At 39.1% G+C, this 15,845-nt stretch overlaps 1 protein-coding gene across 4 annotated transcripts in view; it reads left to right on the forward strand.

Moving 5' to 3' along the window:
- LOC131681919 (protein gustavus) overlaps window positions 1–15,845 on the forward strand; it is a 645,798-nt gene that overhangs the window by 551,217 nt on the left and 78,736 nt on the right. Inside the window, exon 1 of one of the 4 annotated variants that reach the window (XM_058963017.1) lies at window positions 13,349–14,543. The exons of the other annotated variants lie outside the window; for them this stretch is intronic. Coding sequence (XP_058819000.1) covers window positions 14,524–14,543 — 20 coding nt within the window. The 5' untranslated portion in view covers window positions 13,349–14,523. Of the gene's footprint in view, window positions 1–13,348; window positions 14,544–15,845 lie in introns of those variants that run through there. 4 annotated transcript variants of the gene reach the window in all.

Here is a 15,845-nt window from a genome sequence, read left to right on the forward strand (position 1 = left end):
CGTAAATGAAAACCGCGTAAATTTCAAAATCCGCGTAAATGAAAACGTGTAAATTTCAAAATCGTCGTAAAAAACCGCGTAAAAATATCGCGCAAAAAAAACCGCGTAAAAAACATGAGTGTATTTTGTATCCATACATTTATTGGTGCAAACTTTTTATAAAGTGGTTACCGAAACAAAAATGGCTATTTTGGTTAAGACGACACGGTCAAGAAAGTCCTTCAGTTCATGTTCAAGAGTGCCACTGGAGCAGTAGTAGGTGTTGTCGTGAAAGCCCCAGTCATCGCCTATGATGGTTTAACATTGACTGGATTATCGTGACTTCTCCCTTCTGCTATAACACAAGGCGCCCGTATACTAGTACTGGTCTAACGATTGTTGGGTATATCCATTGAATGTAATTGATCTGCGATAATAAATTCAGAGTCAAAAACTGCCACGGACAAGCTCCGGTTGTAATGCTTCGATGCGCAAAAAGTAGGGGAAACTGAGGAGACTTGATCCCCGGGGAGACTTGATCCCATCATTGTAACTCAAAGCCGGATCAGAATACATTAATCGAATATACTATAAAGTTGCGTAGTTTTATCTAAACATAAATTTCATTAACACATAAAAAAGAAATTGGACTTTTGTGTAACCGAATTTTTACCGATTTAAAAAAAAGTCTCAGAAGAACTGAAGAAGATTTATTTTTCAAATTTTCAAACTTTTATAAAATTGATAAAATAACCCACTACATACTCTACTTTTGGATACAGAATTACAGGAGAATGTCAATTATATGAATACGTTATGATTGAGCTGATTCTTTTGTTCAACTATATTTTTACTAAAGTTTGCTGAAATAGATGCTATGGGTTCACTTGATCCCTTCAAATTCGTGGAGATTTGATCCCCTTCGCCATACTTCATACACACCACTGAAAATAACCAAATTCACACCAGAGCAATTGAAGTCATTGTTGTCATAAAAAATGTCAAAAATGAACGCTTCATCGTAACGAAACATAACTGTAATTGTTTACTACAGTATACGTAGCAACCATTCATCCCGCATTTGACGTTCCTCAACCATAATAAAGACAGCTTTCAAATAATTGCACGGAGATTTGGGGAATTCGTAAAAAAATCAGGTGAGAGATGCGTAATATGTAGTAACAAAAATAACAATATCTAATCATAACAATTTAATCAATACTACAATCCATTTATAAAATTGAATGGGGAAATGTGCCCGTTTTTGCCCTATTAAGAAGGGTACCACATTATTACTACAATAATTTTATTATTTCAGCTTCTTTGATTTGTTATTAAGGTCCATTTTTTATTTCGATTGTAGAGGTTTTAACGTTAAGGTCATTCGCCTCTTATTAAGAGCCAATATAATAACAAAATTGTCTTGAGAATGGTGAAAATCTTCTGTTTGAGCGCAGCAAAATCTCTAATCGAGTACCCCCATTATCGCAATACCATTTGAGTCAATGCGTTGAGCAAAGATGGCAGACGCTGCTCTAACCAAAGGCTTCAGATTGGTAGGATGATAGTAGAAACAGGGCAAAAATAGGCTTATTACCCTACATGCTCTTTTAAACACGTTTTCATAAAGGAATCAAGTGTCCCCAAATTAGGGATCGAGTCTCCACTAATTTAAGAATTTTCCATTTTTTTGTTGTTTTCCAGAAATGCTCATAGCTCATGTCCAGTATAATATTTCCATGTAATTTTTTTATGATTATTAGTCATCCCTAGAAACAATATAAAACTACAAAAAAATACATAGTTTTTTATCATTCCACGGAGTTGGACTGAAAAATAAAAAAGGGGATCAAGTCTCCTACCTTTGATGTTTTATTTGGTTTAACTGCTAGTCCAACATGAATACACCATTGCTCAATAACACACAAGGTTTGCTGCATCAAATCAAATAGTGTATTAATGTAAATACCGGTGATATATATCGGCGACACCATATTTTGGAAACGCTAACTCATTCGCTTTCTTCAGCAAGCAATCGGTGACTAGATTCCATAAAAGTGGCAACAGTACAATCATCTCGAGAACATCCGCATATATTCCGTTTCCTTATTGTTACTTGTCTTAACACTAAGCACAGATGTCGGTTGCTAAGCATTGCGTGTATCCAGTTCCAGTGATATATAAAGGTGGTCGCGTACTGCTTACAAAATAGATTTGAACGACACGTTGTCAAAAGCACCTTCAATGTCAATAAAAACTCGTGACCTTAATTGCTTCAACTATAAGCTCGTATAAGCAAACATTCCGAATGTAGTGGTCGACTAAATGCCTCGCTGATAGGATAAGAAAGAAGGTCAAACTGATTGTCGTCGTTTTGAATTTTAGAATGGCGCCCAACTTCAACTTCCATCTTCTACTCATGGAGGTCGTTCCTGAAGAACCTATTCTTTTGGGTTTGTACAAAGAACAGAGCTTAAAAAATTGACATCCCTACGTGAATTTGAAAGAGAAACGAAATTAAATTCATGCCCGCCGTGATCAATGAAATATTTGGTTCGTTTTCCTTGTCAATCGTTCTCTCCACACAGTGCTTTCAGATTCGGATATGTTCGGTTCCAGAAGCAAACTGATTTTTTTCCTATGCTAGCTTTGAGAGGGATTATTGAGCAAAAGTGCACCAGATTTAGATTACGCAGTTCACTTATACTAGAAAATGTAGAAGATGCCGATTTCTGCATTCAAACTGTTCAGTTAACGGGTGTTCAATAAAAAATGAGAATGGTTTCAATACCTTTCTGTAATTAAAGTGAAGTGCGTAAGTTTTTTTCTCTACAAGCAATTAAAAGTTCGTATAAGGGACCTGCATAAGCTTCTCGTTTCAAGTAATTTTGCAATACGTTTTATGTTCTAATAGCGGCTTTGAAATTCCATTAAGGGGGGCGTCTGATTTAGTGGGCCGATTTCTTTTTTATTCGCTTAATTGTTAGTATTGAACCTCTAGAATTGTCTCCCGAAATTTCGGTGGCCACGCTGAACTCCTTTTGTTTTGAACAATATTTGCTGTAACACACGCAGATTTCAATCTATCAGCAATAATTTTCGAAAAACTGATAGCGATAAAGATACAGTGCAAAAAATGCACTATAAACTACTTCTACTCAAATTTTCAAGTAAAAATACCCAATTTCATGTTCTACACCGTTTTCTCCGTGATGCAATTTGATGTGGAACACCCTTTAACCTTCTGGCACTCGCGCTAGTGCACTGTGTGCACATCGCTCTGAAAATCCAGCGAAAGCGTCTTTGAGCACTAGCGCCTGCCAGTTCAGTGAGCTAGTTTTTTCGTTTTTCAAATTGACTAACACGATAACTCTAAAACTAGTCGACGAATTGACTTGATTTTTTTATGAGACTGCACAATATGTGTAGCCTTGTCGATAAACTTCAGAAAACCGAATAAAAAAATTTTCTTCCCATTATTTTGAGTAAAAAAGAGCGAATTTTATAGTAAAATATGAGATTTTTCGGTTTTCATGAAACCATTTTCCGAAACTCGAACTTTTTGCCATTTTTTGGTTCATTGAATAACTACAAGTCTAAACTTTACAAATCTTATTGAATTTCCTGTGTCAGGCAATTTTATCAAGAGTTATCGTGTTCGTCGTGGCGCTCCTCGACGTGGAAATGGTGGGACGTCTATTCTTGGAACGCTCGTATATGCGGCTCGGCGTGACTGAAAATATTTTTTTCCTACACAATGAATATATAAATAGATCTTGATATTACACAGAAGATCCATTGTTGCCTTGCCTTCAAAATCGTAAAACAAAATAACTTTCGTTTTGAGCACTTTACACCAGACGCTCCCCTTAAAGCTTAATCAACTTGAAAGCTCGCTAAGAACTGTATGTGAACTTTAAAGTTTAGGTATTATCTGAATTTCTGGTTGCTTGGGTTGCTCTCTGGACCCCCTAGAAAAGAATAGTATGTTTCTTTTCGCTCGAGTGCTGTCAGTTAAATCGAAGATGGTGTCGAAAAAGCAAGCACTCCGCGAGCGTGTTGTACGGTTTGACGAAACGCAAACGTCATCGTGAAAAAAAAGTTTACGGTAGACCACTTTCGAGACGAAAACGTGCCCGTGAGTAGAGTTTACGGAATCCTGGCATCCCTGAGCTTGGAGCGTAAGGCCGGCAGCGGCCGTCCGACGAAGACAATGACGAAAAACAAGAAGGAAGCGTTGAAAAAGCTGTTCGACAACAAAGACGGAACGGGTATGCGTGACGCCAGCCGAAAATATCATTGCTCCCATACCTTGATTCACCGAATCCTCAAGATGGAGGACATCATCTATCAGTCCCCCGAGTACACGGACGAGCAGATAGCGATCGCGAAATCGCAGTGTCGGTGGATAACGAAGAACTACCGCGCGACGTCGTTCGTGCTGGACGACGAAAGTTACTTTCCGCTCTCGAAGACCCACATTCCAGGAAATGACAGCTACTATTCCAGTGACAAGTCGGCCACACCCCCCCCCCCACCCCCAAAAGTCAAATATAAGTAGGCAGAAATTTGAAACACAATATGCTGTACATCGACATATCAGACAGAGTGATTTCAAAGCCGTGATTCAAGCCGAGCGGTCTGGCCATCAATCACCAAGTGTACCAGGAGAAGTGTCTTGAGAAAATTCTTCTGCCGTTCTTAAAGAAGCATCATGCGGATGGGAAGTACGCCTCCTGGTCGGACAAAGCGTCTTGCCATTACGCAAAGAAGACGCTGGAGTATCTTGTGCAGAAAACGATACTGTAAGTGCCGACCAACTTACCCCAGTGCCGTCCCATAGAGGATTTTTTCGGCTCCTTCAGTGCCCTAGGGTATAAAAATAATTGATGGGCCAAGGATACGAATCAGTTGAACATCCGGACCGGAAATGGCATCCGGAAGATGGACGTTAGTGCCATCCAGTGCTCTTGAGAAAGCATCACGACTAAGTTACGTCGCACGGCTGCCAGGACCCCTTCTCAAATATTCATTGACGTTTCTTTGAAGAATAGACATTATATTTTTAATAAAAAATTCTGAATTCGTTGAATTTCTTTTTGTTTTTTTACCTACATAACAGAAAAAGTTTTCATTTTTTATTGAACAGCCGTTAATAACAAATAAATGATTTGGTTGGTGAGGGAATTTATATTTTCTCTGCACTTAAGCATTTGATTCTGCATGAAATTTCAGTGAGTTGGAATGTTAATGAAAGAGGGAGGCGGGAATCTGAATGTTGGTTTCGATAAATGTAAGTAGAAATAGGTAACTGATTTTGATTTTTCGCAGCACTGACAAAGCACTGATTAACCAAATGTCGCACATCGATTTCCGCCGCCTACTCATCAAGCTCGTCAGGTAGCACAGTGGAAGAAATTTGACCAAAAAGGCATTTAATTGGAAGCCGCTGGAAAAGTATAACAATTTATATACAATTTTTTTAAGAAACGAAATGCAATCTCATTTGTTCACCGCGCGCAACTATGGCCGGAGATATGGGGCTTTTAAAATTGAGAACATTGTCGGTTTTCATCTATTCGAAGACCTAATTCAGAAGCCGCAGCAAAAATGTGTTCTGGAACTAGTAGGCTTAATGTATTGGTACAAAATTGCGAGGCCCTTTTTGGGCGTTAGCCATAAACTACTCAGCAATGAGTCAGAGCTAAGTAATAGTCTGTTGACGATGTCTCTATTGCATAGCTGCCTGTAAGTTGTCCCATGCTCCCAAAAATGCAACGCAATGCTACTAACAATGCCATGTATTGATATCTCATGTAATCCATCTACAGTAGTATAGTTCAATCTCTGTCAACCTGCCAAACAGATTCTTCAAGATGTTCCCTTTTACGACAGTCCCCCACGCTTCCGCGAGCTTTCCACACACTATACCGAAGAGGAGCGATTATTCGGCAACCAAATCCCAGATGTGCAACCAAACTATGAAAATCCAACTCCAGCCAAACTCCCCATCTGCCACGATCAGATCAGGTGTGTAATTTGCAAACCAATGTGGTTGCGAGTCCTCTAACCTGTGCCAAAAAAGGAAACTCATTCATGCATCGATGGTCGCACAGGCCGGACTGTGAGCCTGACAGATCTGACAACGCTGCAACAGCAAGGAGCATAACAATATCCCTACCTACATACAAAGACGACAGCACACCCAAAAACATAGGCTATGTAGCGGACAAACGCAACGTTGCCGATGTGAAGTTCGATTCCGTTCTACCCGAGGACCGAGCGCGCAATCAACATCGACGACAACAATGACGAAAAACTCGTCGCTCATGGCTCCTATGCTCATTTATGCGGCGTGAGTCCGTCGAGGATAGAGGATACGAGCGATTAAAGGGAATGGGCAAATGTTCTACCGGTTGGAACACAGTCATACCCTGAGCGGGTAGTGAACCAGGGGGTAAAAGGATCGATCCGCACAGGCAGGCATGGGTACCACCACTACAACCGAACAGGAAACAAGAATGAAATGCGTGTAGACGACGGCATAAGAGCATAACTTTTTTTGCGGAAGATACAGATACCGCGAGGAAGAGAAGAGACTCTCTCACCTTACTTGCAGTGAAAAAAAACTGAGAGGTGAGTAAACACCATTCCAAAAGCGTGCGACTCGAAATGCATACAATCGAAACGAAGTTTTTCCTGCCATGCTTCTTCTGTACACCGCCGCTTTACTGGTTCCGATCACGAAGAGAAGGGCATGGTCATGAGCTTTTTTTGTCGTCATTACTCACTGGTTTCTGCTAAGCTTTTACAACCACGTTCGCACCGAGCTAGGTTAAGGCGGCTCGTTGTGTGTAGCCGTCGTTCAATGACGCATCCATTACGGAGCGAGTGCGTTACTGTTCGTGTTGGTGTATTGTGTGGAATAGTATTGTATTTTACGTTCAATTGTGGCTTAGTGAGTTGATTGCTTTTTATTTCACAATTCGTTCACAATTCCAGTTTCTTCGGCCAAGTTTTACATCAAACGAGACACAAAATGTTATTATGTATAATTTATGTGGTTAGTTTTTAATTTTATTGGATATTTTACTTCTAATTTTCCTTTAAAATATCCTACCATTCTATTCATTCTTTACAACAGTTTGTACAGGAATTTTTTTCATGAGATATTTGGCGAGTTTTTAGATAACACATACCTTTTTTTCAAAAAAGTAATGATGCGGATTGTACGCGTTGTGAAATAATGTCGCTGATAAAGTAAAACATTGCAAATTTGCTGCATTATTTAAGTGTTTGTATCCTGATAAACAGGCAACGTGCTTCAAATGATGGAAGAAAAATGGTGTCCGGTGTAGTTTCCGAAGCGAGAACCATTGTTTTTAGACCGCATTTTTCAGTGGAAATCAATGGTCGTTGTGTGTTTTCTCTGCGACATATCTGTTCGGAGAATTTGGACTTTGGGCGCTGCAAAGTGGAGGCCACGCTTGTTAATAGATAAAATATATAAAACGCTTTGAACAACCTAACACCGCTACAAAACAACGTTAAACATTTAGCTAATTGTGTAACCAAGATGCCCGCATACATTGAATATAACGGAACTGAATACAACAGCTCTATCCGTCTCCCGAAATACCCGATCTCGCTCTAAGTAAATTTATTTTGTGATAAACATAGTTTTCTCCGTTAAGGCTCAAGTTAGCTTTTTTGAGCATGTATTAGAATTGAACGCTTGGTAGTATGCGTAGGAAAAAATGTGTTCAGCTTTGCCACCGGATTATCCATATAAAACCTTTTCAAAACTCTAAAAGAAGAAAATCAGTCGATTTATTAGATCATTATGATTCAACTCATGCTAAATAGCTGCTGTAAAAACGATCGGCTTAGCTGAATGGTGTTTTTGAAAAAGTGGCTCTGTTTTTTTCATTGCGCAGTTGTGGTAGTGTGGCAAAAAATCACAGCCACTTTTTCAAAAGCACCATTCAACTAAGCCGATAGTCTTTCCAGCAGCTATTTTATATGATTTGAATAGTGATGATCTAATAAATTGACTGATTTTCTTCTTTTAGAGTTTTGAAAAGGTTTTATATGGATACTCCGATAACAAAGCTGAACACATTTTTTCCAACACATACTATCAAGCGTGCAATTCTCATACACACTCACCCAAAGTTCTTTGAACCTTAAGAAAGATAGACGAAAGATTTTTCCCAGACATTCTCGATGAGGTCCGAGTGGTGAAAACATGATTCAAACCATATAAGCAGTGCGAACAGTTTTCCTCGTACCAGTACATTAACTTTTTCATGCTTAACTATTTTTCCTTGAAAATGGTGAATCACGAGAAACCTTTTTTCATAAAGTGCTTCCTTAGCAGTGTTAGAAGCTGCTCCATTTTTACCGTCCAATACCCAATACAATTCTCCTAGAATATTAACACTAGTCCAATTGCGTAAAAAACGTATTCGAAGGCAGTCTAAAAGTTTTATCAGTTTTCAATAATATTGCAACATAACGAAGATATATGAAAATTTAATTTTTCATCGTCAACATAAACGGTCCCTGGCAGCACTGCTCCATCGGAATTCAATCAGACCAATTAATTCTAGCGCTGATACTTGTAACTGTTTGTGCTCAAATCAGAATTAAAGCAAAAGAGAGAGCTGGTTAAAAACGTTGTTGTTTATAATTACATGGACACAATTTAATATAGCGTTTTTATTATCGTTTAATTGGTGTAAATCGATCAAAGTCAAATAAATACATTTTTTGTTGTTTCATAAGCAGAATCGCAACGGTACAATTCATCGAACTGCAACTAGCAGGGTTTTGTACATATTCCATGTTAAAAATTAGGTCGACTTTTGTTGAGATCTGTAGATTATGTAGATCTTTGTTTGGACCCCATAATAGTGTTGCACTACTATTTTAAAATTGGAATACGTACAGACTATGTTATCCTGTTGATGTATGTTAAATATGCTCACTTAAAAATATTTTTTTAGTATATAGAATCAAAAATCTGCAATGTTTCGTGATTAAAATTATGTGAATTTAATTTCGTTGATTTGATAAATGGTGAATAATGTATTTTTCAGCTTCAATCTATGTGTTATTTATGTACTAACTATTTCTTTCTTTCTTTTACTTCCAGGTATGTTGGTGTATATACAACTGTATCCACTATCGTATGTATTAATTAACCAGTTAAAAAAAACAAATGCATTTACAAAAAGTAATATTGTTTTGGTGGAGGGTATCGACAGTTTACAGTCAATGTGCAGTCGATTCCCTAAGTGATACAGATATTATTCAGATGCGATTGACATCGCAGCTTCCATTCAACCTAACACGACTCATCTACTGTTTGGTGATTATAATCAACCTGAACTTCTGTGGAAGAGTACCCCCTCCGGCGATGCTTTCACAGAACCTTCTGAATCTATCTTTTCGAGAGCGAGTATTGCCTTACTGTCTTTAGTGAACTTGCTGCAAATGTGTTTTTCTCTCTATTCACTTCATCGTTTCATCCCTTTAGCCATTAGGCTACAGCCACAAATGACGTAGCATTTTTGGTGTGATTTTTAACCGTTATGTATCCGACGTGGTACCCGGGTACCTTTTTGGTTTCAATTAATGAAATTCCTATGTTTTATGCATAGCTGGAAATTGAAACTTTGTGACATCTTAGAACTTCACTATGTCAAGCTTTTGGGTTAATAATATTGTTGATATAGTAATGGGGGGAGTTAGGAGGGGCTGCTGATTTTTTTTACTACGTAACAGGCCGACGTGGGTAGCCGGGTACCCACAAAACTGAAATGCCAATAACTAAGGTAATTTCCAACCGGTTTTGATGCTCTTGGGTGTTTTGAATTCAGGAACTGATCCGCTTTTGGACTTGGTAAAAATGAATCGGGTTACTTCATTCGATTCCCGGGAATCTGGATTTCCGAAAGCAGGTTCCAGTACTGGGACACTAGTTGTGATCTTCAATGTAATACTAGCAATATGGGTATCAAAACTCTTTGAATTGCATCAGTAGGCTGTATCTCGTGGTTTTGGAACCATTTGGCCATCTGACCCCGGAACGGACATTCCGGAGCAGGTACCCGTGGGGCCGTGAGTGGCCATTCCATTCCAATTCCATTTTTTAAATTGCCATATGGTCCCGTAACAATAAATAACAGAATTCCGAGACAATTTGAAAAGTTTTGATACTCATATTGCTAGGACATTACTAAAATTTACAAATCATTCCCTAGTACTGGAACATTACCCCGGAAAATCCGGATTACCAAGCACCAGATCCATTCATCCAGTTCAATTTTACAAATCAAAAAGTGGACTAGTTCCTCAATCCAAAAAATCTAAAAGTGTCCAAATCGGATAAAGGAGGCCATAGTTATGAGCATTTCAATTTGTGGGTACCCGGGTACCCATGTTGGCCTGTTAAAGGTGCTTTTTTTGTTGGACACATAACAGTTAACACCCCCTCCCCCATCATAGAATTTCATCACAAACCTCTATACACCCCCTGGTAATGATGTAGATTAACGGCACCCACTCATCTTTTTGCACAAGCAAATAAAATAAAGATGCTTTTATGATCTATTGCTGATTAAGTTTTTCACATATTCTTCGTTTCAGTTTCTAATACAATAGGTTGCGACCAGCCATATATCATGTAAAGATAGATGACACGTCCTTTACTATCAAATTCATATTGTCTTTCAAATTATACCCCCCATGATTTCTGTCTCTTCCTTCCTATTCAGTTCACTTTTCACTTTGCGCCTGGCTCTAGGTCTGTGCATAAATAAATTCTCCTGAATTGAAAAAAATGAATCCTAAAATGGATGTCGAACGAGATTCGTCGCCGAAGACTCCTAGCTTCCATTTAAAAACAAACACATTGAACTGGGTTCGGCTTCCGCTCTTATTTCGGACCAAAAATAGTTCGCGAAATCTTCTAAAATTTCGCAAGACATGGAAATACTCAGCTGTGCCAGATGTCTCGAAAGATCGTCTAGATAAGCTCAGAATTGTGATATTTTGTCTATCACAAACAAATTATGTTACTGGCGACAATACAATCTAGCTTTGCTACAGCTTTAAAAAGGTGACCTGCTTTACTACCTATGACCACATTTCCGTTCCCCTTGTTTCTATGAAACTGAGAAAACGAGCGAAAAAGTTGAAGCAATAATTTTTGATATTTTTGTTGAAATTTGAAGTCTTTTTCGTTGTTTATTCTGGACTAACAGAACCGTAGTGTAGTCTACTGGTGCCTTTGGTAGAGTCTCAGTTCTGCGCCTTTTTGCTGTCTGACTTTCTTTTTCAGTTCGACTTTCAAACTGTAATTTTGTGTGTGCCTGGGAAGGATACTCCTATCCTGACTTATTGAATGACTTAACCTCATTTATTTTATAAAGGAGATCAAGATTTTAGCGCTGTGATGTTTGATGTCTTGTGCATTGTGTATGTTGTATGTTGTAAATGTTGTTACCTTTGTCATAATTTTAATTAGAATGAAGCTTTCAAAAAGACTGTAGAAGTCCGTTGAAATAATAAATACAAATAAATACACTATGTTATATTTATCCTTAGTGGAGAAAAATTTAGGTAAAACTATTTTTCTTCACTAAAGAGAAAAACTTTTAAAACCATATTTGCGCGTGAATGACACAAAACATATACCTAATTTAGTTACAGAATTTGTGTGCCGACTTCGTCTCATCAGAATCTGACACTAACTTAGTAACAGAATTAAGCTAGCGTGGAATTGCCACAAGGTCTTAAAAAACGAAAACACTATTTGTGTTTCTGCGCAAAACCCTAGCCTTGCGTGTTGTCCCGTAAGAAAAGGAGTTCTGATTAAGCATAGTGCATATTAGGGTATTGCAAAAAAAAATCACTCATTTTTGAATTCCCAAAGTCACTCTCTTTCATATTGTCAGAAATATTAAAGTAAGCTCAGATGCCAAATTATACATCATTTGAACAATTTTAGACCCACTTTGCTTGAAGTTTTTGAAATTAGTACTATGGGACAAAAAAAGGAGGAAAAATATATTAAATGCAATAACTTTTGAAGTAGTATTTAGACAATTACAATTCATACGTCTTTTTAAAGGAAATAACCTTAGTATTTAAATGAAGATATTTCTGTCTTTCGAAAAATACGGCAAACCACTTTCTGGGTATTGGGTGATTTGTTCCCGAAATTCTCTATTTTTTAAATTTTGTCTGCTTCGTGATGCAAATCGTAAATTTTCTGCAGTTTATCTGATGTGAAAAAATCTCAGAAATCGAACGGAACCTTTGCGACCTTTTTCCGAATACAAGAAGTTGGGGTTATAGGACCTTTTGCCACTCATATTAAGTTTTAGCATTTACTTGAGCATATATCTCTATTACCCTTCAATCAATACGTGAAATCCTACTAAGAAGTTTTTCATGACCCCAGGGAGGATTCCACATTAAAATTTTAAATTAATTTGTTTAATTAAATAAAATAAGCAAACATCTTTGGCAACGTTTAAGAAGACATTTGGCCAATGTTATTAAAGTGTTCAATAATATAATAATATATTAATATGCATGGTTGCTTTGAATATAGAGACCCCGTTTCAAAATGTCATCAGCAATAGTCTTATGAGTTTTGGAACGGCAATAAAACGATAATTACTACTCAACGACATTATCTACAATTTTCATTATTGTATATAAAATAGCTACAAAAGTCTTGTTTAAAATTTTGTAGTGGCAATCACATTAGCAAAACTAAAAACTTTATGCCTCCATATTTATTGACAAATTTTTCTGAACCAAAAAAATTACTATCACCTAATTTTCTGAATTAACCGTTTTGACCAAATCATGGCAAATAGATAGTACGCGGCAAAACAAATAAATAATATGAAATTTGCTTTAATTTATCGCGTAATCTTTACCCCACATCGCCCTGCTAGTTGAATCGCTAATTTTCCACGTTTTTCCTCGTCGACTACCATCCACAAATAACTCGTGGACAAATCAACCGTGAGAACGCACGCACTTCAACTAAGAGAACAACGCGTATTTCCACTCTCAGATTTTCCACCTCCGGTTAGATTTTGCGGGCCGACCAAGACAATTGATTTCTAATGGTCACGGTAAAATGAAAAGTCATTTTCATATTACAAAACCATACCATTACCTGCAAACCCGTTTCTGATATTGTTCCGCTTTAATGTCCCACTGCTTGCTACCTTCCTATTCTATCAACTTGCCACGCGCGGTTGTGTTCGTGCGCGTGAGTGTGTTGGTAGCCAGCTACTACAGATTGCTTGCCGTTTGCTCTGGGGCTAGGAGCACACTCGAAACTGCGGGCCAAGTTTAGTCGCGTCGCAGCTATCGAAGGGTTTGTTCATGTTTTTACTTGCGCCTGGTCTGCCTGCCTGCCTGGTTTGCCTGCCTGTGCTCAAATAGCAAGAGAGAGCGAGAAAGAGTGAGAGGAGCCTGTCGTTCATTCGTTTAGTAGTTGTTGGTTGGTTGATTGTGGTGAGCTTTTCCTGCTTCCCCGTCAGTCAGTCAGTCAGTCAGTGTGAATCGTCCGTCAGTGTCGTGGAGGAACAGCAGTAGCAAACAATACCTCGTGTCGTTCGCGAATGCACAAACTACGGCCGGATTAGCCTTTTGTCGGTCGCAGTCGGTCTCTTGTCCTGTTCGATGTCCCTTATGCTGGTTAACCGGCAGTTTGTAGTACGCTGAAGGGTGTGTAGTACCAGAATACACTGTGCGTAGTGTGTAACCGAAAAAAAGTACTCAGAGGAAATCCTGTTCGAAGGAAAAAGTAGGGAAAAAAGGACGACGCCAAGGAAGCGACAGTAGGCAATCGTCGTAAATTTTAATGTGTTCAGCAGTTTTCGTTCCGGAACGTGGAGGAACACGACTTTTCCCCTCAGGCGCCGATTCAATAAATCAAATGCCGTCGAAAGTATTCTGAGTAGTGCAAAGGAAAGTTTTGAATAGAGAAACTTTGTGACAAAAAATACAGCTAATTCGGAACACGGGAGTGTGCGAAGATAACCCGTAAGGTCGTGCAAAAGTGCAAGATTATCGGGGCAATGTGGTTCACGACTTTGTGAAGAATACTCGCGGTTTGTACCGGAGAGCATGAAAAGGATTAACAGTCACAAAGGAAGGGTTCGATCGGTGCGGCGGTTATGAGCTTGTGAAGTCGTTTCTATACAGCGCATCTTTTATTTGCAACATCCAAGTTTGTTGTTCAGTTTTAACCCTTCCTCGAGAGTTGAAATCTCAGCAGTACACAAAAGCCAGTGAATAGTACAAATTTTCGATTTAGTATTTCTGTTGTAAGCTATCGGTTCCTTTGTAAGTAATTTATTTCGCTAGTATCGGAAGAAAAGAACCAATACCGTAAAGTGTGATATCGTAGAGAGAAACAAAAGGCTCGGATAACGTGAAAAGCAATCAACTGTACCACCAACCTCCTGAACTAGTATTGGATACTCCACACAGCTAAAAGTCATCTAAATGGAATTAGCACGTAAAAGGTAATTGGCTTGCTGAAAGATACATATATTTTTTTGGGCTTATTGTAAAACCAAATACCGTCTACCTGATCCTGTACGTCTCAAAATGGCTCCGTTTTCTGGGTTTATCCCTGCGTGCGTACGGTGCATATCCTGCTGACAATACAAACAAGAAAACTCTATGCAGAACAATCGTACGAATACAGCACAAACTGTGAACCGAGATCTTTTGCATGGATATTGCTTCATATAACCTCCCTGTACCCTCGGCTAAGCAGCAGGCAGTAGCCGACATCAACGCTACCATCCACGCATACAGCCAGAGCCAATTGAAACCCTCGTGTTTCCCTCAATTGAATGCTCTTTCTCTTCTCCAACACTCTGGCAGCATCAGATGATAACATGACAATTGCTTTTAGAGACACCTCCCCCGCTAACCCACATCCTTCGGGATGGCCGGATTCGGCACGAAAACGACCGGCAGTGTTGGTGGGAACAGCCGGGCGCAAGCGGGATGCTGCGATGGATGATTTATCTTTCCGTTTCTTCTCCTTTATTCTCGCAAGAAGAAGCCATTTTGGAGACGACTGAAAACTTGCCAGTATCGACTTTTTTTTTTCGGAAGAAGGATAATATTCGTTACTCCTTGGAAATCGTCTTCTTACGTAAAACTTTTATCTTTACGTAAGTCAAGCAAGCATCCCCGGATCGTTTTCCTCTCGCAGACGGTTTTGAATTTTGGAGGTCGTCCACACCGTCTTCGAGATCTGGCTCGAACCTTGGATTCGAATGGACCATTTTTTGTTTCATTATATAGCCGAGCGCAGATGATCCTTTGTTTCGTATGGTGGTAACTCTTCCGTGAGTGATCGTACCTCGTACTCATCCTCCACTTGCTGCCAGTCGAAGTAGCCCAGTGGAGGCTGGACGGAACAAAAAAAAAATGCGAAAAAAAAATCTTAACGATCAACATCAAGGCAGCAGGCCGTCTTCGTCATCGCCACCGTTGCCGATGGGGATGATGATGGAGCACATGGTCGATGAACGAATCCAAGCGCATGGCGGGCGATAATATGGAGTGTTCTCCGATATACAAGGTTCTGTTTGTGTTCTTCGTCTGCGTTTTGCGAGTTTGGTTTGAACTTTGAATGTTTTTGACGGGTTGAATGTGCTCCCCGAAGGACGGCGGTGATGGGGGTTTGCAGGTTAACTGGCGGCAGTAGGTGGATGACTTGGATGGATTTGATCGGTGTTAATTGTGATGAGTAACTCGTGGTGAGACGCCCGGTTCGGACCGAACGTTGTCACGTGGGCGTTGAGTTG

The sequence above is a fragment of the Topomyia yanbarensis genome, chromosome 2 (assembly GCF_030247195.1).
Source record: "Topomyia yanbarensis strain Yona2022 chromosome 2, ASM3024719v1, whole genome shotgun sequence".
In the NCBI taxonomy this organism is placed as follows: Eukaryota; Metazoa; Arthropoda; class Insecta; order Diptera; family Culicidae; genus Topomyia; species Topomyia yanbarensis.